Source organism: Ammospiza nelsoni, chromosome 8 (genome assembly GCF_027579445.1).
Source record: "Ammospiza nelsoni isolate bAmmNel1 chromosome 8, bAmmNel1.pri, whole genome shotgun sequence".
Classification (NCBI taxonomy): Eukaryota; Metazoa; Chordata; class Aves; order Passeriformes; family Passerellidae; genus Ammospiza; species Ammospiza nelsoni.
This window is the reverse complement of record NC_080640.1, coordinates 31,151,929-31,173,392: the sequence shown is the minus strand read 5'-3', so window position 1 is coordinate 31,173,392 and position 21,464 is coordinate 31,151,929. Positions and strand designations below refer to the sequence as shown.

Here is a 21,464-nt window from a genome sequence, read left to right as displayed (position 1 = left end):
GGAGACAAAACAATTCTTTCTCTAGCTGGGGACCAAGGACAAATGATCCAAATCTCAGGCCCAAGAGCACAAACAATGTGGACTGAGGAGAGGAAAACAAGGATAGGACTTCATAACCTAAAGCTGGAATTGGGCAATTAACTCCAATATGCAAATGGAGCAGAACTGATCAAAGTGACAGATCCCATGACCAGGTGTCCATTTTGTGCCCATTTTGGTTCACCTTGGGTTCAGCCCTGGCTGGGCTCTTGTGCTGCCCAAGGTGGATCCATTGAGGCCTTTTAATAAATCCCTGCTTTATTCTTTAACTCTATCCAGCCTCTGTTCTAGGGCAGCCTTCACAAGACATCACTGGGATTCTTGAAACACTCGCACAATGATCTGTATCACTATGTTTCAAAATGGGCTGTGAACTGAACACATAAAACAGAAACTAGCTGCATTCTTAGGACAACAGGGCTCATAAAAAGCAAGGGGACAAGGGATGCTGAGCTTGTTCACACACTGTAAAGTGAAATGTTACAACTCTGCCAGGGTTCATTCTGTTTCTACAAATGCTTCACACCCTCCTTCCCCCCCATGGAGCTAAGTGATGCCTGACAGGCTAAGACACAACACGGAATCTAAAGAAGGGAAGATGAAGCTAATATTTTGCAAGGATGTCAGGAAAGAAGCCAGGAAAAAAAAACAGAAAAACACCAACCTGAAAACCCCCACTAACAACCAAACCAACCTCATCAGGTCAAGAAAGAAAAGGCTAAAAAGGAAGAGAAAACCACAGAAGAGACACCAGGCCCACACTACATTTTCTACAGAGCTTTTTGTTTTCCAGAGAATATCAAAACACTGAAAAAATTCAGCCCAAATTACCTTAATAACCAAGTCAAACTTCTGATGTAAATCCCTATTTATTGGCTTGAGGAGTGTCAGTTCAGCTGTTGTGAGATTCATATGGAAATACTGGGGATAATCCTCAGGAGTACCTGCAAAAAAAGACATGAGGTATGAACAGCTCTGAAAGGTTTAGTCCAGCAATGTGTTTATTTTACTCATTAATCAAAGGAACAAAGCCTCATTCTGTTATTGGAAGGATAAAATATTTCCTTATGTGTACACAGAGCTTAAGGATACTATGAAGTTATGTGTTTAATATTATTAGTTCCTTACTCTCCAAAACCACAAAGATTCCTCTCAACTGGGCCTCCCTAAGTACTTGATAACAGCAGGAATATTGTTAACAGCACATAAATAATAGATATAAGTAATAACAACGTGGTAACAACAGATAGGTTATTTTAGAAATCCTTCTGGGAAAAGTTTCTCCTCAGGGAGGAAGCATTAAGATGAAATTTCAAATTATTGTTAGCTGTAAGTGGTGTTTTCATGGATGTGGATTTCTAGGATATTCTCCTTTCAGAGCCTGAATAGATTTAGGAGCCCATGGAGATGGAGAAAAGGCTGTGCCTGGCAGCTGCAGCCTAAAAATGCACCTGTGCCTAAAGCCAAAAGCTTCCAGCACTACAGCCTGGCACAGGAGGAGGGGGAAATCCCAGCTACAGCAATTCTGAGCCCTGGGATTCTCAAAGAAATGGTGCAGAAAGGCCCAGAAAGCCCAAGTGTTCCACACAGAGTGAACTTCAGCACTCCCAGCTCAGCAGCACATCCCAAGGAGCCAAAACTCTGACTATAAGAACCCTAAAAGCTTGAAGAGTTCAGGTCTGCGAGCAGCCCTGTCAGCAGCTGAGGGCAGAAGGCATTCCTGGCTCAATGGATAAGAACCCAAAAAAAAAAATCCCTGAGCCCCTAAAGCTGCCCTGGGAGCAGCACAACCCGGGCCCTGCCAAACCCTGCATCCAGCCAGGCTGAGACATAAACTGAACACAAAGGAAGATAATTTTCCTAATAAATGCTGCTGGTTTTTGTTCCCTTTACAACTGCAATGGTTGGAAAGTACTCTCAGAAAGCCAGGAGATAAATTACTGCAATAATTTAATTTGCAATCCTCCAATGACAACCATCTGCTAGATAAATTACACACATAATTTTATAGATAATACAGATTAAAATTAATATACATAATAATAAATAACACAAGTTATATATAACTAATATATAATATATACTACATTATACATTATCTGTATTATATATTAATATATATCTCCACATATATTATTTTTTCTGTGACTTTCTTAATCTACACCAATATCATCGACCCAAAAAGCTGCAAAAGAATCACCATGCATTATTTTTTCTCTTATACCACCAGCACAAATGCAGAGCTTCAAGCTCCAGGTCCCGTATCTCCTTGCCCTACCTTTTAATTTCAAGTTCTAATTAATTAATCTAATCTTTGAAGACCTCAAGGCACCCAGCAGGAGCTCCAAAATTTTAGCAGGTAACAGGTTGCTGTTTTCAGAGGCTGCACATCACCAGGGATGCTGCTGAAGCTAAAAAATGTCACAAAATTAGGGAAAAATGCAAAAAACTCTAAGACAGGAGGAAAAAAAAAAGTGCCCTAAAGGAGAACAAATACATAGGGGAAGAGGGTAAAAGTCACAAAGGAGCCTAGAGAAGGGAAGATGAGGTTGATATTGTGTAAGGATAGCAGGCAAGAATCCAGAGGCAAAAAAATGAAAAAAAAAAAAAAAACCAAACAAAAAACTCCACTCTCAACCAAATCAATCCCAGCAGGTAAAGGAGGAAAAAGGCAGCAAGGTGGATGATAGAAAAATTTTTAAAAATTAGGGATAACACAGGTGGATGCCCAAAATCCTGACTGGGGATTCCTGCTCAGCTCCTGCCCACCTCAGGAAGAAATTCCTGGATTTTTAAGCTCTGGGAGCCAGCTTTTCCAGGAACAGGGATATCTGCTTCTGCATGTACAAAATAATTTCCATTCTGACAGCACAGAGCAGCCCTCAGTCCATCTCTACCTGTGCTGAAATCCAGGGATGAGCTCTGAGTCTCCTGGCTCCAGAAATTCCATGGGTTTGGAGAGGCTGAGGGATCAAAACATGGGGGGCCAGCAAGGGGAGAAGGAAAGGACTCCTCAATTTGCTTTTTCCAGAGCCAGAGGAGAGGTTTTGTGAGGCTTGATATGGATACAGGACTGGTGAGGATCCCCCCTTCCTAAAAGTTATTGGGCATTTTTTTGGCTCTTTCTTTAAAATATCAACCAAAAGTGCCCAAAGGTGGCAGCAGAAATCACAGAGCCAGTTCCAAAGGCAAAAAAAAGCTGATGATTGAAAGGAAAATTGAGCTTTTCTCAAGGATTGGCCCCAGAGAAAATAAAGGCTTCGAGTTATTCCTAAAAAGATTTTACTAGTAATTTACTATTAAACATAATACATTTTACTATTAAAAATAATAAAATTTGAGTCAAAATAGAAGCATTTACTGGTAGAATCAATAACACTGCTAATAAAAAGAAAAAGGAAATAAAGGGAAGGGCCTTGCTTCATATCTGGATAAACCCAGGGAATGTGAGTGTATTGCAAAGAACTAAAGAGATTAACATTTCCAAAAGCCAATGATTGGAAAAATTAGTGTATTACAAAAAAATTTAAAAAAAAAAATCCCATTCCCAAATCTTAAATATATCAAATATCCACAGTGTCCGGAGCATGTGTCTTGCACAGGTGAGCAAAAAAAACTCAAATAAAACTGAATCAAATTAAATAAAATTAAAATAATTCTAATAAGTAACTTATTCCTTCATTCCACAGGTTCAAACCTCCCTGTGTTTAACAAAGGACATTCCCAAAGATATCAAGGAGAATGAGGTTTAGAGCTAAAGAAAAGGGAGGGAGAAAATCCACATAATGAGAAATATCTGCAAGGGCCATTTTCTGTGCAACTGCTTCATATTTTCTGAGGCTAAAACAGAAATAGCAAATCCTGGAAGAGATGAAGGCAGATTTAAAATCCAAAAAGAAATCCTTAGGAAGAGCATGGGGGAGGGAAAATAAAGAAAATCCAAAGAGAAAACCAGACATGACAGGAAAAAAAAAAAGAGCAAAGGGAGGGTAAAAAGGAGGAAAAAAAGAAAGTACAAAGAAGCAAACAGGGAAAAAAAGGAAAAAAATTAATGTGAAAATAAAGATGGTAGAAAAATAAGCAAGGAAAAAGAAATGAGGGAAAAAGATGGAAAAATTAAGAAAGAAGAAAAGAGGAAGAAAAGAAAAAGATGAAAAAATGAAAACATAGGGGAAGGAAACAAACAGAGGAAGAAAAAAAAACCAGGAAGAAACAAAAACAACAAACAGAGGAAGGAAGAAAAAATCATCAGAGGAGGGAAAAAAACCCAAAACCAGGAAAATATAAGGGGAAAAGAAGGAATAAAAGAAAAATAGGAAGGAGAAAAATAAGGGAAAAAGAAGGCAAAAAAAGAAAATAGAAAGAATAGGAAAGGAAAAAGAAAAATAAGTAGAAAGGAAAATATTAAGGGCAAATGAAGTTAAAAAGAAGGAAAATGGAAAACTAGGAAAATAAGAAAAAAAACAGAAAAAAGCAGGAAAAGAAGAAAAGATGTGTGAAGAACAAAGAAAGAAGAAAAAATATCAACAGGTAAGGGAGGGAAGAAGGGGAAAAGAGGAAAAAAAGAAAAAAGAGGGAGAGAAAAAGAAGGGGAACATAAGGGGGAAAGAAGAATAAGAAAAGTAAAACAAAATAGAAGAAAAAAAAAGGAAAAAACCAAAGGAAGAATGAAGGATGAGATGGAAAAACAAAAGCAAAAAATAAAAAATAAGAAATAGAGGCGGAAAGGAAAAAAAAAGGAAAGAAAAAAAGGAAAGAAGGAAAAAGAAAAGAAAGGAGAAAAAAAGCGAGAAAATGAAGTCCCCAAACCAACCCAAATTGCTGCACCACACCTTTCTGAATTATTTCTTGGAGGTCATAACAGCCACTCCAATATTCCCAACATCCCAAGTTAGTGACACACAATCTTTAATAATTTCACTCCTAAAGAACACTGTAAATTATGCAAAAAACCTTCAGAAGTTGGCCTAAAAGTGGCTCTAGGGGTGGAGCTGTTCCTGCAGAACTTAGGAATAAAATCAATTTATGACGTTTATAAATAAGTCCATTTGCAGAGCTAAACTTCCACAATGAGCTCTTCAAACTCCTCACTTGCACCCCTTCTTGGCTGGGAAAGCCATGGAGTTCAACACAGGGAAGATAGGGAAAGATGGGATTCCACAAAATTCCCCCTTTCCAAATGCCACAGAAAGGTCCCTGGGTGGATTTTGGGACCAGGTGGAACCCTGAAACTGCCAACTATGGTCACATCCCACAAACCCAGAAACAAATGGCAAACACAGGGAAGCAAAAGGAAGAAGAAGAGAGAGCAGCATAACCAACTAAAGCAACTTTAAATTACAAAGGAAAGCTCACAGGCAGCAAAATTGGAGGTGGATGTGCTAAGAGCCTTGGAGCTGCCCTGTGCCACATGATTTTTGGGATGAAATTTGCTTTAACTGCCTTTTTTTAGCCTCTTTATTTTTGGTCAATGGAAAACACATCCCAGCAGAGATCTCCTTTGCCTCCCTGTGTTGTTCCATTCACTAAACCAGACAACAACGCTGGATTTAATCTAAATAAACACTAATAAATAACCACAAGAAATCAACTTCCACAAGGCAATAAAACACCAACAGGCAGAAAAACAATTCCAAACATCCCACTGACCACAAGAATAATTTTTAATGAGGGTTCCACTCTCCCAGGCAATCTTTTCCTGGCTGATAATAAGCAGATTGGGAAGGATAGGAAAAGTAGCAGACACCAACCAACTAGGATGGAGTAGAGGATGCCAGGTCGATCTGAAGGAGGCTGGATGTTCCTGTCCTGGTCTATGGCTTGGATGGGTGGAGTGACACTGATGGGATTCACATGGACCTGAAATGAAAAAACACATTGGAAACAGAGCAATTAGAAAGCCAGCAGAGAGAGCTGGAGGCTTAGCACAACAACATTTCACAGGGAAGAGTATTGGAGGAAGAAAAACCTTCAGAATGAGAAGAATTTACAGCTCATGGCCCCTTTAAATCCAAATAAACAGAGAAACATAAACATTTCTATAGCAGCCTTCTTTCTGAGGTACAGCCTTAGGACAGATCCTAGAGGAAAAGAACCACAAAAATTCCATATGGCTTGTATGGAAGGGACCTTAAAACCATCCAGTGCCACCCCTGCCATGGGCAGGGACACCTTCCACCATCCCAGGCTGCTCCAAGCCCCAAAGTCCAGCCTGGCCTTGGGCACTGCCAGGGATCCAGGGGCAGCCACAGCTGCTCTGGGCACCCTGTGCCAGGGCCTGCCCACCCTGCCAGGGAATAATTCCTTCCTTATATATATCATCTAAATTTCCCCTCTATCAGTCTGAACCCATTCCCCTTTGTCCTGTCACACCAGTTTCTGATGAAAAGTCCCCCTCTGCCTTCCCTGTAACCCCTTCAGACCCTGGAATAAGCTGTGAGGTCTCCACACAACCTTCTCTTCTTCAGTCCTAACTCTCCCAGCCTGGCTCCACAGGGAAAGTGCTCCAGCCCCCTCAGCAGCTTAGAAGCTGATAGTAAACACTTGATAAAGGAAGCTCACAAATACTTGACTACATTTCTATAAATAGCCCCTCTAATCAGGGATTTCAACCATCACACAGTGAAACACAGCAAATGCCTGAAAATAGGAAAACAGCACGTTAAACTGGAGCATCATCAGGAGCTGGGTTGGTTGTGATGCACAAATACACACTGCAAAAGAAATTTAAAGTACAGACATACCACAGTTGAGAGGGCCACAACACACAGAACATCACCAAGCAATCTCAGATAGCTTCACCCCAACCAGAGCAACACCTCACCAGGTCAGAAGACTTCAGGTATCTGCTCACACAGAGTAACATCCCAACACCCCAGAAGGCTGCCAGCAACTGCCCCTCCTGTGCTTCAGCCCAACCTTTTATCCCCTCGTGTTGATGCACTGCACCTGTGTGCCCTCTGCTCCTGGGGGATTGGTCAGTGCCCCTGGGCTCATTAATGGCTCATTAATTTCAATATTGTTCACCTGCTTTTCACAGATGTAGCTCATTAGGGATGAGGCTCAGCCCCACTCCCAATGAGCACAAACTCTGTGCCCACACACCAGCCCCGTTTGCAGGAGGTGCTGGGCACTGCCAGGGCAGCCCGAGCTGTAGGTGGTGGCAGCCTGGGGACACATCCTGCACCATCTGGGATTGCAGGAGGCAGCAGCCCAACAGGACCACAGGGCCCTGGACATGAACTGCAGCCCTTTTCCTTGGGAAACAAAACACCTCTGACAGCAAAGGTGTGAGTTACACTGAGGAAGGCTTCAAGCATCATCACTTGGTTGTTCTTCAGCCCAACCTTTTATCCCCTCATGTTGATGCACTGCACCTGTGTGCCCTCTGCTCCCTGGGTGATTGGTCAGTGCCCCTGGGCTCATTAATGGCTCCTTACCTTTAATATCCTTCACCTGTCCTGCACAGCTGCAGCCCATTGGGGATGAGGCTCAGCCCCAGCCCCACTCCCAATGACCACAAACCCTGTGCCCACACAGACATTGCAGGGAAAGCTACATAGGACAAGCGTGGATGGGTGTGGGAACAATTCACCATTATTTGGAAGTGAATTGAAATGCTTAACATCAAGATGGAATTGTAGAATCATGGAATGGTTTGGGTTGGAAGGGATCTTAAAGATCCAAAATGCCACCCCTTCCATGGGCAGGGTCACCTTCCACTGTCCCAATCCAACCTGGCCTTGGACACTGCCAGGGATCCAGGGGCAGCTACAGCTGCTCTGGGAATCTCACAGGGCCTCCCCAACCCTGCCAGGGAACAATTTCTTCCCAATATCCCATCCAGCCCTGCCCTCTGGCAGTGGGAAGCCATTCCCTGTGTCCTGTCACTCCATCTCCTCTACAGAGTCTCTCTCCTTCTTTCTTGTAGCTCCTTCAGGTCCTGGAAGGTCACAGTGAGATCACCCAAAAACTGGTGCCAGCATTCATTTCTGTCAATCCAGCCTCCAGTGGAAACTCCAGAGCTGCCATTCCCAAGTCCCACATTTTCAGTGACCTTGGCTGCTCAACCAACCACAAAGGTACCACACATGGATGTCTGCACACCAGGCTTTCCCCTCCCTGCATGACAAAAACCCTTAATGAGCTCTGTGAAAAGCCAGACACCCTTTTTTTTTCCCCCACATACAACTGGTCCTGGCAGCCCTTCCTTTGCAAAGCTCTGTGTTCTGCAAGAGGAGACTTGAAATTTAGCGTGGGAATAGGAATGAGATGAGTCCACGCTCGGCCAAGTTTTGGCAGAGCTGTCAGAAATCATCCTGCTGAGAGCTGGAAGGGAGCTGAGAGAGCTTTGGCATTGCTGAGGGGAATCTTAGAGGGAAAAGGGATGAGCCAGGAGGGGGAGAAGGAGCCAGGGGTGGAGGAAAAGCAATTTATTGACCCTTGTGGGCAGTCCCATGGTCATTGCCACCACACCCCAAGGTGTGTCCCCCAGACATTTCCAGCAGGTTTCTCAAATCCAGAGGCTCTTCCAGCCTTTTCCACACCAGAGTAATTTAAGATACAGACATGTCAGGGATAGGCACATTAAAAAGTGAGGGTGGATGCCCTTGGCCTCCCAAACTGGGGCTGGGAAGCTCCTCACTCCACTCCTGCTCATGGCTGTTGTTCCTGTCCCTGTCCCACTAGCCAGGTCCTTTGTCACTACACAATTCCATTTGGGATTCTCTGAAAAATTAAACTCTTAAAAGTATAATGAGGGAGACAAGCTCAAAATAGGCAGAAGGAAAGAGAGAAGAAGATATATTTGACATCTGCTTAAATTTTTAAATGGCTTTAGGATGGCATAGAAGTTGCATGGGAAGAGAGAAGATTATGCAGAAAACTGACCAAGAATAAAATGCTATTTTTAAATTCACTGATCAGTGGGAGCCCTCTCAGAAAACTCCACGTTTGAGTTAGAAACATGAAACCAATCCACAAAAATCCACAACAAAACCAATCCCATCTCTTAGTCTGGGTTTAAATTCACCATTAATGCCCAGAGCAGCTGTGGCTGCCCCTGGATCCCTGGCAGTGCCCAAGGCCAGGCTGGACAGGGCTTGGAGCAGCCTGGGACAGTGGAAGGTGTCCCTGCCCATGGCACAGGGGGTGGAATGGGATGGGATTTAAGGTCCCTTCCAATCCAGACCCATCTAAATCTCCCCCCTGTCAGTCTGAACCCATTCCCTGTGTCCTGTCACTGCAGTTCCTGTTGCAGGGTCCCTCTCCAGCTTCCCTGGATCCCTTCAAACCCTGGATGTGACTGTAGGGTCTCCCCACAACTTTCTCTTCTCAAGGCTGAACAGCTCCAACTTTAATAATTTAAAGCTGTTTTGAATTGAATTGGCTGATGTGCCTTGATGCAAAACTCAAGGTGGTTTCATATTGCTTTAATAATCCACAGACAATGCAGCATCTTTTTCACTCAAATTTAGAAATTAGAACCACAAAAACATCAAGAAAGCAATAAAGCAGCCTTTACATTAATAAATGGGTAATAGCACATTAAGAAATTAATCAAAGCACACATAGGGAGCTTAAGAGAGTGTGTATATGCTTTAAATCAGAAATAATTGTTTTAAAAATGAGGAGTCAAAGTGAGAGTCTTCCATAGGCATCCAACATCCCTGAAAGAGGCTGAAAAATCCCCTACCAGGCTCCTTCTCAGGAGATTCATGAGGAGATGGAAGCTCATTAAAAGGAAGGGAGGACAGATTAATGAAGGAGTGAAGTGTCTGAGGTGCCCATGGGCGCCAACTGGAGGCAAAGTAAGAGCACCAAGGGGTTTGGCAGGGAAAGGATGGAGAAAGTGCCAGGAAAGTCAGCATGGAGCCACAGCAGGGCTGGGAGATCACTCAGAATAAACAGCTGGCCTTCAAATACCAACCTCTGCCATGGGGAACATGAAAAGCTGCCCAAACTCTGGCAGGTGATTAAAAAACAAACAGATCTTGCCCATCTGAGGGTGGAACATGCAGTCATTTATTTTCCTCATTAGGGAAAAGCTCCCTCAGTTATTGGTGGGGTGATTAATTGATTTTAGGTGTTCAGTATAGCTGGGTTGGCCAAAAAGCAAAACCCCAACCCCACCTTGCAACTTTTAGCACAAATATTAATAAATTTTTAAAAAAACCTCCTTCAAACAGAGTCGTGATGGGGAGCCTGCCAGGGAGTCTGCAGGGCCACGAGATGATCAAGGCAGAAAAATACTTTAAAAAAAGCTCAGAGAGAATAAGGTAGCAGCAAAAACCTCATTTTCCTCTCCCCTATTTTTGTGTTCAGCATGGAAGGACAGCAGCACCTTCTCCATGAGGGATATCCAGCAGGACCTGCAAAAATCCATGGCCTTCAGAGATGTCATGGATGGAACAAGGCAAATTTAAGAGTCCCATTTGTGCCAGGGGGTTTTAGACTCCTACTGAGCATTGTGAATAAAATAAAGATAAAAGATATTTTTATTAAAAGATAAATAAAAGACATTTTTAATTAATGTATTTAAATGATGCTTAATAATTCAGGAGTGCAGTTGCATTCAAAAATCCAAGCGGGATTTTGGGGCACCTGCCTATGTATTGATTTCACCATCCCATGATCCCATGGAATGATTATGAAGGAATTTATAACTGAGATGCAGAATATGCATTTGGAGATTTAAAAAACAAAAGAAAAAACACCCCCAAATCGACATGAATTTAAAATAAAAGTAATATATTTTTTAATATTCCTATATTTTTTATTATTATTATTATTTTAAGATGTCTAGGAATGCCAGGCTTCCATTAAAAAGATGTGGACAGTGTAGAATTCTTTTTAAAGTCAGGGTACAACAATAATTGTTACACAGCTGATAACAAGGATTTAAAAACTCAGATTTTCTATTTCTTCCATCTACCTGAGATGTAAAGCTGAATTTGCCAACCATAGATACTTAGGGAAAACTTCCTTTGGGCAAAATGAGAAGGAAAAGAGAGGAAATGGCACATTTTGGGAGTTGGAATAACACAATTTTCTTCTCAGAGCTGCTTTTTCCATTTGTGGGGAGGTTTGTGGTGTATTTTGGGGGGGTTTGTTGTGTATTTTGAGGGTTTTTTGCTTTTTACCATAAAAATCATTGCATTCTACAAAACTGAAAGCCAATTGAAGCCAACATCCCTCAACTAGAAGGTTTTTTCCTGAGCAGATAATACATTCCTGAGAGGTGTTTTCTGCACAACTGAAGACACCAGACCATGAACCAGCTCCAGGTTTCACTCTGGTGATGCTGCACTGATGATTCACAACCACTTGAGCTCCCACCAGAGACATTTCTGGGGCTCAGGGACCAGGGCCATCACACAGGTGGAAAATACTGCAGGAGGATAAAACTGCAGGAGGATAATACTGCAAAGGATAAAAAAGCAGGAGTTCCCAAAGTTTTGTTTGGATTCACCAAGGTGAGCTCAAGAAATCCACTGAGAGAAAGCACAAAAAACTTCACTGTCAATTTATTATTGAGCCAAACACAGCAAGACATTTTCTACCCACGAGTCCCACCAAAAACTGAGTTGTTAAGGCACTAGGGTGGCCAGAAACCTAAACCAGAGAGACCTGGAGCTCCTGGAGTGGGGCCACCTGGGATTTCAGCCTGAGCCACCCTGGGATTCTGTATTAGCACAATCAGCCCCCACTGGATATCTCACACCAATATTTGACAACCTGAAAATTATTATTTTTGCAGGCAGCTCTAACTGTGGCCAGTGCACTTCAGATGAAGTCTCAGGACCTTCCCCCTGCATCATTCTCACAGCTCAGCTGAGGAATTTGCTGCTGAACTCTCATCCTGTGGAAAACAAGGCTGAGGAGCTTTTCTCCAGATGGAAAATGTCACTAAAGCAACACACATTGCCCCTGGTGCCATCCAGAACCCCTTCCCAGGGAGCCCTGCACTATTAAACCAGCAAAGTCCTTGATGAATTGATGAATCATTACGGTGACACAGGTTCTCCTTGTGCTTTCCTGAGCTTGGGATACGAGCTGTAAGTGGGAAATGAGCTGAGTTCTCTCCACGCTGTGCAGAACTGCCTGTGGCTTTGCCAACACTGAGCACTAAAACAGCAGGGAGAGCTGCAGAACCATTCCAACATCACTCCTTGCTGCTGCCTCAGCTGCTCTGCCAGCACAACAAGGGCTGTGACAAAACACTAATGAGCAGAAATCCATCACAGAGCACTTGCATGTCAGCAAAACGTGGGCAACGTTTCAGTGGAGCTACCCAACCACAAAAGAAGTCAATCCAAAAAGCAGGAATCGTGCTACAAATGTAGGAGGTGCCACCAAAATCTCATTGTTAGTCAAACCATGTCACATCAAATCTCCCATTTGTAGGGTCTCACCGTTCTCCCTCTTTTCTTGCCTTCCCACTGGCAGCTACACGTTCCTGCCTTTGATCAGAGTCTCACATCAGGAGCCTGCAGGAATTCCTGTGCTGCTCTCTGAAGGCTGATGTGACACACAGATGTACAGGAATCCAGGGGGAATGGGATCCCCTGACCCTTCACATTGCCACAACACAAGAACCCAAACTGTGGGACAAAACCTCACCTGAATGCTTTGGAGAATTTGGAAGCAAACCCCAAGCATGGATTTAAAACACACTCTGAAGCTGAAAGAGAATAAATTCTCTGTAGAAAATTGTTAGATCGAGTTGTCACAGGAGATAAAAAGAGGTTTACTTAGCAAAAATTCTGGGCCTGGAAACACTTCCCAAGAAAGGGCACAACAGCTTGAGGAAACCAAATCTACATTGCTAAACCCCTTTTAAAAAACACCTTTTATAGCTCCCTATCAGTTACTAGCAGATAATCAATAGCTTATCAAAGCTGTGCATTTTGACTTTGCTGAGTGATTAACTTAAAATCACCAAACCAGGTTAAAAAACAGCCCAATTTTGTGAACTTGATCCATTACCTTGAAGTCCTCAACAATCTGGTGCCCTCTGTAGGGCTGCAATTAGAGTGAAAAGAGGAGGGAAATGCAAATTGTCAGAACCCAAGACATTCCTCTAGCTACCCTAGAAGACTCAAGACCTTAGCAAAACCCCAGAGATTTAGAGCTGATTCACCCCATTTATACTTCTTACAATTACAGAATCAGTAAGGTTGAAAAAGAGCTTTAGATCATCCAGTCCAACCATCAATCCACCGCCATTAATCCACATCCTCAAGTGTCACATCCACACCTTTTATTTAACCCCTCAGGGAAGTGATGGGGCAGCCACAGCTGCTCTGGGCAAAGCTGTGCCAGGGCCTGCCAGGGAGGAATGTTGTCCTAATATCCAATCTAAACCTGCCCTCTGGCACTGGGAAGCCATTCCCCTCTTGTCCTGGCACTCCATCCCTTGGAAAAGTCTTTCTCCATCTTTATTGTAGCTCCTTCAGGCCCTGCAAGGCCACAATTTGGTCACTCCAGAGCTTCTCCTCTCCAGGCTGAACAATCCCAGCTGTGCCAGCCTTTCCTCCCAGCAGAGCTGCTCAATCCCTCTGCCCATCCTGGTGCCTCCTCTGGACTCTCCAGCAGCTCCAGGGCCTTCCTATGTTGGGCCCCAGAACTGATCTGCAAATTTAAAACTAAACTAACTTTTCTCTTTATTTATTTTCCAGAAGTTCCCCTTCATTCCCAGAGCCACAGCTAAAAAGCCACAGTGGGTAATTTATGCTGATGGTGACCTGGCCTCTCCTGTCTTCTCTGGGGGTAAAAAAGTGTTTTATTGACCAATGGGAAAAATTAAGACACAGGATTAATTGTTCAATTTACCTTCTTTCTAAACTCAGCACTAAATTATCAAACAGCTTTTAGCGTCTGATTTAGCCGCTCAATACAACCCATGGCTGCTCCCTCCCTGGGTTTCTGTCATGCCCCATGTTTATGCAATTTCTTGAAATGAAAATTGTAAAATTCAAATATCCTGGCAGCTTGGGTTGTTAACAGAGTAAGCTGTCAGAGAACACAATTTCTTCCATTCATTTGTAAAAAAAAACCCCAACCTTTGAGAGGAAAAAAACCCAACATTTTGAAGGAGCAGCAAGAGAGCATAATGAACCCAAGTGTGGAGGAAAACAGAGACTATTTTTATCAATGATGTCTCCCAGGAACAGCAGGGCCAAAAAAGAATTGAATTTCATCAGGATCTGATCACAGTGCTTAGTAAATTGCTTTTTCTGTATCTGACATTCTTGATAAGAAGTGTCCCCAGAAGGGGACTGAATGAAATGCATTATGCAATGAGCTTCCTGCCTCAGCACAACCACAATTCAGGCCAGAGCTTCTCCTCCTTCCAAGGTGATGACTGGCACTAAAGAACAATAAACATTTCCTTTTTGACGTTTGGCTTTTTTCCCACATAGCTATGAAGTCTATTTCCTTGATTATCCCTCAAACTCTTGATGTGGGTTTCTTATTATCCTGATTTCTGTGCAGAGGAGCAAACTGTGAAGCCTAAGACAGGCACCTACATCTCCCCAAGAATCAGAAAATATTCAACAAACATGTAGCACCACCATAATGACTTCCAGATTATTATTTTAATTTCTAAGAGTAATTTTTTCGCAAGTAAAAAAATTTTATATTAGCCCAATTTTCTTTCCTTATAAATGCTATTTCTCACAGAGGGATAATTCTCTCTATCATATATCTACAAATATATATAATTATAAATATATGTATATATATGTATATCTATAAATATATGTATATATGTATATATATATATAAATATATATGTATAGATATAAAGAGATAGATATTGATATTTATATTTCTCTTCCTAAAGACAACAGGCTAATAGCTTCTCTATGTCTTTAGAAAAATTAGCCAGACAATAATACATCACAAAAGGCACAAGAAGTTGCAAGCAAATGATAAAAGAGGAGAAAGATTTGATGAGAAGATATAACCAGTGCCAATAATTTCAGCTGTATGGAACTAGACAAAAACAAAAAAAAAAATCCCAGAGAATAATTCATTTGAAATCCAAATTAAAAAAAAAAGAAATATCAAAATGAGCAGGTCAGTATTTTACCCAGGCCCTTTGGCTGACTCTCTTTATATACTGATTTTCCTCTCTTTTGGGTACTCAATGAGCACTTCTCCAGTCCACGAGTGGCAATGTCATCTGGAAGTACCTCACTACTAAAATCCAGCTGTATCCACCACTGTCCTCTCCTCATTAAAGCTTGCACCCCTATCAGAAAAGAATTTTAGGGAGAAATTTTGTGGCCAGAGCCAGCTACAAATTCTGCCTCATCATTATTAAACCTATTTTATTACACTAATTTTAATGTAATGTTAAAAAGTGGCACTTTTAGATTGAAGGTTATAGGAAAAAATTGGTTTTGCCAGCTAAATTTTGGATGTATTTTCAATAAATCTGTGCAAATTTTCATGTGTGTGTGTACACACTTTAACTGTAACGCTCACATCCTTCATCCTTAAGCTCATCCTGACATCTTTTTAGGGTGAAGCAGGAAAATTTTGCATTTTATTAAATGTATTTCTTTTGCAATCCCAGGACAAAAAGCAGGAATTATTTACCAAGCACACCCCTGCATCCCCAGCACCGCTGTGCTGCCCAGGGTATGGATCCAGAGCCAAATGGAGATGAATCCCATTTACTCCTTTCAGGAGAGGAAGTTCCACTCACCAGGAATTTCCATGTTCTCCACAGGAAAGACCTTTAGGATTCAAGGAATATTTTCCACAAAACAATTATCAACAGCATGGAGCAGAGCAAACATGACTGTCCTGGGAAGGGGGATTTTCCTTTCATTTCATTTCATTTCATTTCATTTCATTTCATTTCATTTCATTTCATTTCATTTCATTTCCAAGAGTGATTTCATTTTAACATGTACTCACAAATATTCACCAATTAAGGTTTTGCAGCCCATGTTTGATTAATTGAGGAATTAATCTGCACCCTCTGAATTGTGACAAAAAGCTGAAAAGAGAAATAATTCCTCCTGACCCCTAAGGATCAGCTGCAGCTCAATGGGACAACCCAGGCACTGAAATAATTCTCTCTGCAAGGCCCAGGGATGTGACAGAGAGGAGAATTTTTCTGGAGTGAAGCTGGCTAATAAAGCATCACTGCAAGAATATTTTGTTTAAATGTCAACATTTAAAGCCTTCAAATGCTTCCAAGTGACATTTAAGGATCAAATAAATTGCTACATATGTTTTCTCTGTGACAGCAGCTCCTCTTGGTGCTGTAACAAACACAGATCTATGGGAGAGAAAACAGAATTGAATCTTACAGGAGCTCCTCAATCTACACTTGGGTGTTGATTAGTTAATTAATTGGGTTTTTAGCCTGCACAAAAAGGTGGTTTTTGCTCCTGAGCCTGCCCTGCTGCCCACACCAAAGCCCTGGAGATCCCTCTCCATCCTTGGATGGGTTGGATTGCTGTGGCTGTGACCAAAGGTGGAATCAAAGCAGCTCCTCTTCCTTCCTAAAGGAAATTCCTGCTCATTTCAGAACCACTGTTACTCCTTCCAAACAAGCTCAGGACCCTTTTCCTTCTCAACTCCTGGTAAAGCCACAAGAACTGAACATTTTCTCACCTCTAAGTTCCTAACCATGATGAGAAGTAACAGGCAATTGATGAAACATTCCCAGATTTGATTATCAAAACAAATTCCTTAATTTTAAATTATAAAATCAGTCATTTTTACCAGTTTACTCCTGCCTTGATAACAAATCAGATTTAAAATTTAACCTTACACCTTGATGAAGAGCTAGAAAATTTCCCTGTTTTCAGCAGCAGCCAAATTTCCATCCTCTGCAAGGCTCCCAGAGCTGCTCTTGTGCCACCCAGGGCTTCTGTGTCCCACAACCCAGCCCCAGAAATACCCAAAATATTCTTCTCTCAACCCAAAACCAGCTTCAAAGTGATCTGCAGGGAGATTTTTCTTTCCCTGTTTCATTTTTTTGACCAAAATCTTCTCACTTTCTAGGCAAGCTTGATCCTTTTCCCCTTAAAACCTCCACTTTTAAGGATTAGAACTACTATATATATATATATATATATATATATATATATATTTTTTTTTTTTTTTTACCCACAGACAGAAACTCATCTTCTGAACCACAACTGGGTTAAAATCCCCTGAAGTAAAGTGTCTTTCAAACTTTATTCCCCTATTCTGCAGCCTTGTTATAATTTTCTCAACCACACTGTTGTTGGAAACATCTGGTTCTTAGGACAACCATTATATTTTGGAAATTAAAATCATGGTTTTGTTTGATTTTGAGGGGCACACCAGGCAAATGAACTTCTCTATCTGAAAAATATCTATATTTAAAGATACAGGTTAATCTTAGATTAACAGGGACTGTCCTGCCTGATCAATACATCAGCAAAGGGAAGAGCTTGCCTGGCTGCTAAGGGAGATTATTCTCAGGTTTATGCATTCACATATTAAGGTTCCTGACAATTTTAGTGACAATTCTTTTTAATTAGCCATCCTGGTATCCTCCCAAATTAAAATTTAATCTGTAACATCACATCTTTGTGATTTTAACCTTTTCATGCTTCGTTACTTTTCAGTGACATTTTCCTTAAAAAAAAGACCCTACCTATCAAGGGATGGCATGTGGGGGACAGACAAGCAATCCTAAAAAAGGGAAGAAAAGGGAAAATCACATCAGCAGACTTCAAACACCTCTTTTAGCTCCCTATCAGGTATTAGCAGATAATCAATAGCTTATCAAAGCTGTCCATTATGACTTTGCTGAGTTATTCATTCAAAATCACTAAACCAGGTTAAAAACCTCCAATATTGTGAACTTGATCCATTATCTTGAAGTTCACATCAATCTGGTGATCTCTGTAGGGCTGCAATTAGAATGAAAATAGGGGGAAAATGCAAATTGTCAGAACCCAAGATATTCCTCTAAGACTCAAGACCCTAGCAAAATCTCAAAAACCTTAACACAAAGTCAAAACCACTTGTGCCTTTCATCTTAACCCATAAAAAAAAAGTTACCAACTTTGTGTAAAGATTTACAAGCCACAAAGCCACAAAAGTTTAAGTAAAATGTTAGCGAATTGATCACAAAGTGAAAAAGTCAAATTTTAAAGATTTAAAATAGAAGTTCCAGAAGCAAGATGAAAGAATCTGTGTCCTTTCTTCTTCTTCTTCTTGTCCTCCATCTTCTGCTTAACAGTAACACTTCTAAATTACTTTAAAGTAGAGACAGACTGTCTAACATAAGTGAAAAGTATTAAAAAAATATTGTGAATAGAGTACAGACAGTTTTTAGTATAAAAAAATAACACTGCCCCGAGGGCGGTCAATGTTCCTCAACCCAACCTGCTAAACAAACCTCAGCAAGTAAAAAAAAAAGTATTAAATAAAAAAAATGAACAACCTTGAAAACCAAACCAAAAAATCTCGACTTCTTCTTCAGTCTCAAAGCTAAGAAAAAAGGATTTTTAATACCTCAAAAACCATTTCAGCAACACAAATGAAAGGTTTGCCTGGAATAAACAGGGTGGCTGCAGCCACCAGAGGATTTTATCATTGTTTTTGCCTTGCTTTCCCCCTTGCAAAGCACTTCATAATCACCTATCTGTTCATCTTGCATCTCTGCTGAAATTTAATTAGAAAAATTGCTATCTGCCTCCAATGGCAAGAGGCTTCGCCACAACTCTGCCTTCTTCTACAAAAAGCACTGCAGAGGTGTCAGGGAAGTCAATCTGCATTTCCCCTCCACTTGTCTGAGTTCCAGCATTTACCTAAATTGCTACTGAAAAATGAATCCCTGCAAAAAAATGGGACAATTTGCTCATCTTTCAGTGGTACAGGGACTGTTCAGAGCCTCAGTCATGAAGTTCTTGTCCAATTAAGAACAAGAATGTAGAGACACAGCCATTTTTTAAAATATTTCTCTTTTTATCTCCTGAAGTGACACCAATGCCCTGTCCACCAAAAAATTCTTGGGATGAAAGTACCCAGAAACTCCCATTCATCTCAGCCCAGCACTAATTATCTTGCACCAAAGATTTCAGTCTAATTAACAGCAGGGCTGGATGCTGCCTATTCAAAACATAAAATCTTTTTTTTTTTTTTTTCTTGCCCAAAATGATTTGTATAAAGAAAAACAATTCTCCTAATGATGAAAACTCTGTTTTCTCTGGAAGGCAGACTTTGAACATTTCGTTTTGCCAGCAGACACAACTGCAGTCAGTCGTGGGCTAATGCCAGCAGGAAGTGTAAATTCCACCCCCTACAAAGCATTTAGCAGCAATCCCAAAACTGGACAGAGCTTGTTCAGCTGGGAAAGGAATAATTAGAAACAAATCAAATCCCAAATAATTTCCTGAGGCTTGATGCCACTGAGCACAAATGGAGCTCGTAAGTCTCGGCAGGCCAAAGCCTGGCAAAGCTCTTCTATCACGTTTGAATTTAAAAAGCCAAATCTTGGTACAAATAAGGCAAAGAAAATAAAGGCAGATTGAGATTGAACTGCTCCAGAGACCAACAACTCCCCAAATTAACTGTGAACATTTGTAGTTTAAAATGTCCCATATCTGACCAACAAACATAAAAACCCAAAAAAGACAAGACAAAATGGCAACTGAAGATGATTTTTTTAGTTTAATGCAGTTTGATTGTTATTAGGGGTGATTCCCTCCCTGTGAATTGTCTTTAAGCAATCAGGTTTAGAAGTCATCAAGAAAAAAACCCAATTATTCTGTGGGATTTTACCACTCACACAGGTTAGAGAGGCACTCCTCATCTGCTCAAAGCTTCTATGAAAGTGGATTTAGCCACACACAGCCACTTTAACTCAGCCCAAAATCTGAAGGCTGTGTCTTTCAGTGTCCCAAAAATCTTCCTTGGCAGCTGCATGGGAGTTCCAGGTGAACCAGCAAATCTCTCCCACTTCAGGAGTGGTTACTTGGTGTTCATTCCATGGCAGATCCCTGGATCAAATATCTTTTGTACCAGCACTTCCCACAGCAAAATAAGATAATAATTAATTTATTTATTTAGTGATCATTGGAGGAAATCTAGAACATTTTGTTGAACGTTTCTCTTTGATTAGTATAATCAAGATGGGGAGATGTTGTTTCCAGAATTTTCACTTGTGCTGCTGCTACTGTAGGTTTTATATTAATTTGTCTCTGGGAGAAAATTCCAGGAGGTTTGGGAGGAATTGGGATTTGCAGGGCCAAAGGAACAAAATGCAAGGGAATTCAGTTGGAAGAAACTGTCAGGTGTTTGTCATCCTCAAGCCCAGAGGTACCCAAAACCAGAATTAATCACAGAATTAACTAGGCTGGAGAAGACTTTTGAGGTCATCAAGTCCAAAACTAATTCAAGTTCAATTTTAAGCTGATTACTGGTAATTAATTAGCACATCCTGTACAGTGCTAATTAATTACCAATAATCAGCATAAAATTGATTTGTCCAGAGCTGATTAACACCCTCTGGAAGTGTCCTGGGCTCCCAACCCCAGCTCACTCAGTGGGATTACACCATCTCCTCAGAAAAATGCAGATTTCTCCTCCTGAATCCAAACTGATGGAACTGAAGAGGTCCTTCTCACTAATAAAGACTTATAGGGGCACTTCCTGTTCTTCAGTGTCTTATTCCACCCCTCTCAACTTCACTGTTGTTGGGAAGGTTTTATTTATTATTTTTTAGCCTTTCACCTCTCCATGCTCTGCTCAGGCTCAGCTCCATGAGGTCACCTAAGCCCCACAAACGCTGTGAGGTCCCTTCAGACAAAATTCCTGAGGATTCTGAGCATAATCAGTACAAACCTAAACCCCTTCCATCCAAGAGGATCCATCAGAGGTGCAAGAACAAGGAACTTGTAGAAGAGTGAGGTCCAATCTGGACTGAGTACAAAATCTTTGGTGTCATGTGCCCATGGGGACTCATAATTACCCCAGGAAACCCCAAAATAACCCCATGGAACCCCATAAGTACCCAACGGAACCCCATAATAACTCCATGGAACCCCATAATAACGCCATGGAACCCCATAATAACCCCATGGAACCCCATAATAACCCCATGGAACCCCATAATAATTCCATGGAACCCCATAATAACTCCATGGAACCCCATAATAATGCCATGGAACCCCATAATAACCCCATGGAACCCCATAATAACCCAATGGAACCCCATAATAACTCCATGGAACCCCATAATAATTCCATGGAACCCCAAAATAACCCCATGGAACCCCATAAGTACCCAATGGAACCCCATAATAACTCCATGGAACCCCATAATAACCCCATGGAACCCCAAAATAACCCCATGGAACCCCATAATAACCCCATGGAACCCCACAATTACCCAATGGAACCCCATAATAACTCCATGG

The 21,464-nt window shown here is 41.3% G+C and overlaps 1 protein-coding gene across 1 annotated transcript in view; it reads right to left on the bottom strand.

Moving 5' to 3' along the window:
- PCDH15 (protocadherin related 15) overlaps positions 1 to 21,464 on the bottom strand; it is a 311,085-nt gene that overhangs the window by 163,056 nt on the left and 126,565 nt on the right. The window contains exons 10-11 of the mRNA XM_059476704.1: positions 5,790 to 5,898; positions 871 to 983 (exon numbers count right to left, since the gene is read on the bottom strand). Of these exons, the coding sequence (XP_059332687.1) occupies positions 871 to 983; positions 5,790 to 5,898 (222 nt within the window). The remainder of the gene's footprint in view (positions 1 to 870; positions 984 to 5,789; positions 5,899 to 21,464) is intronic.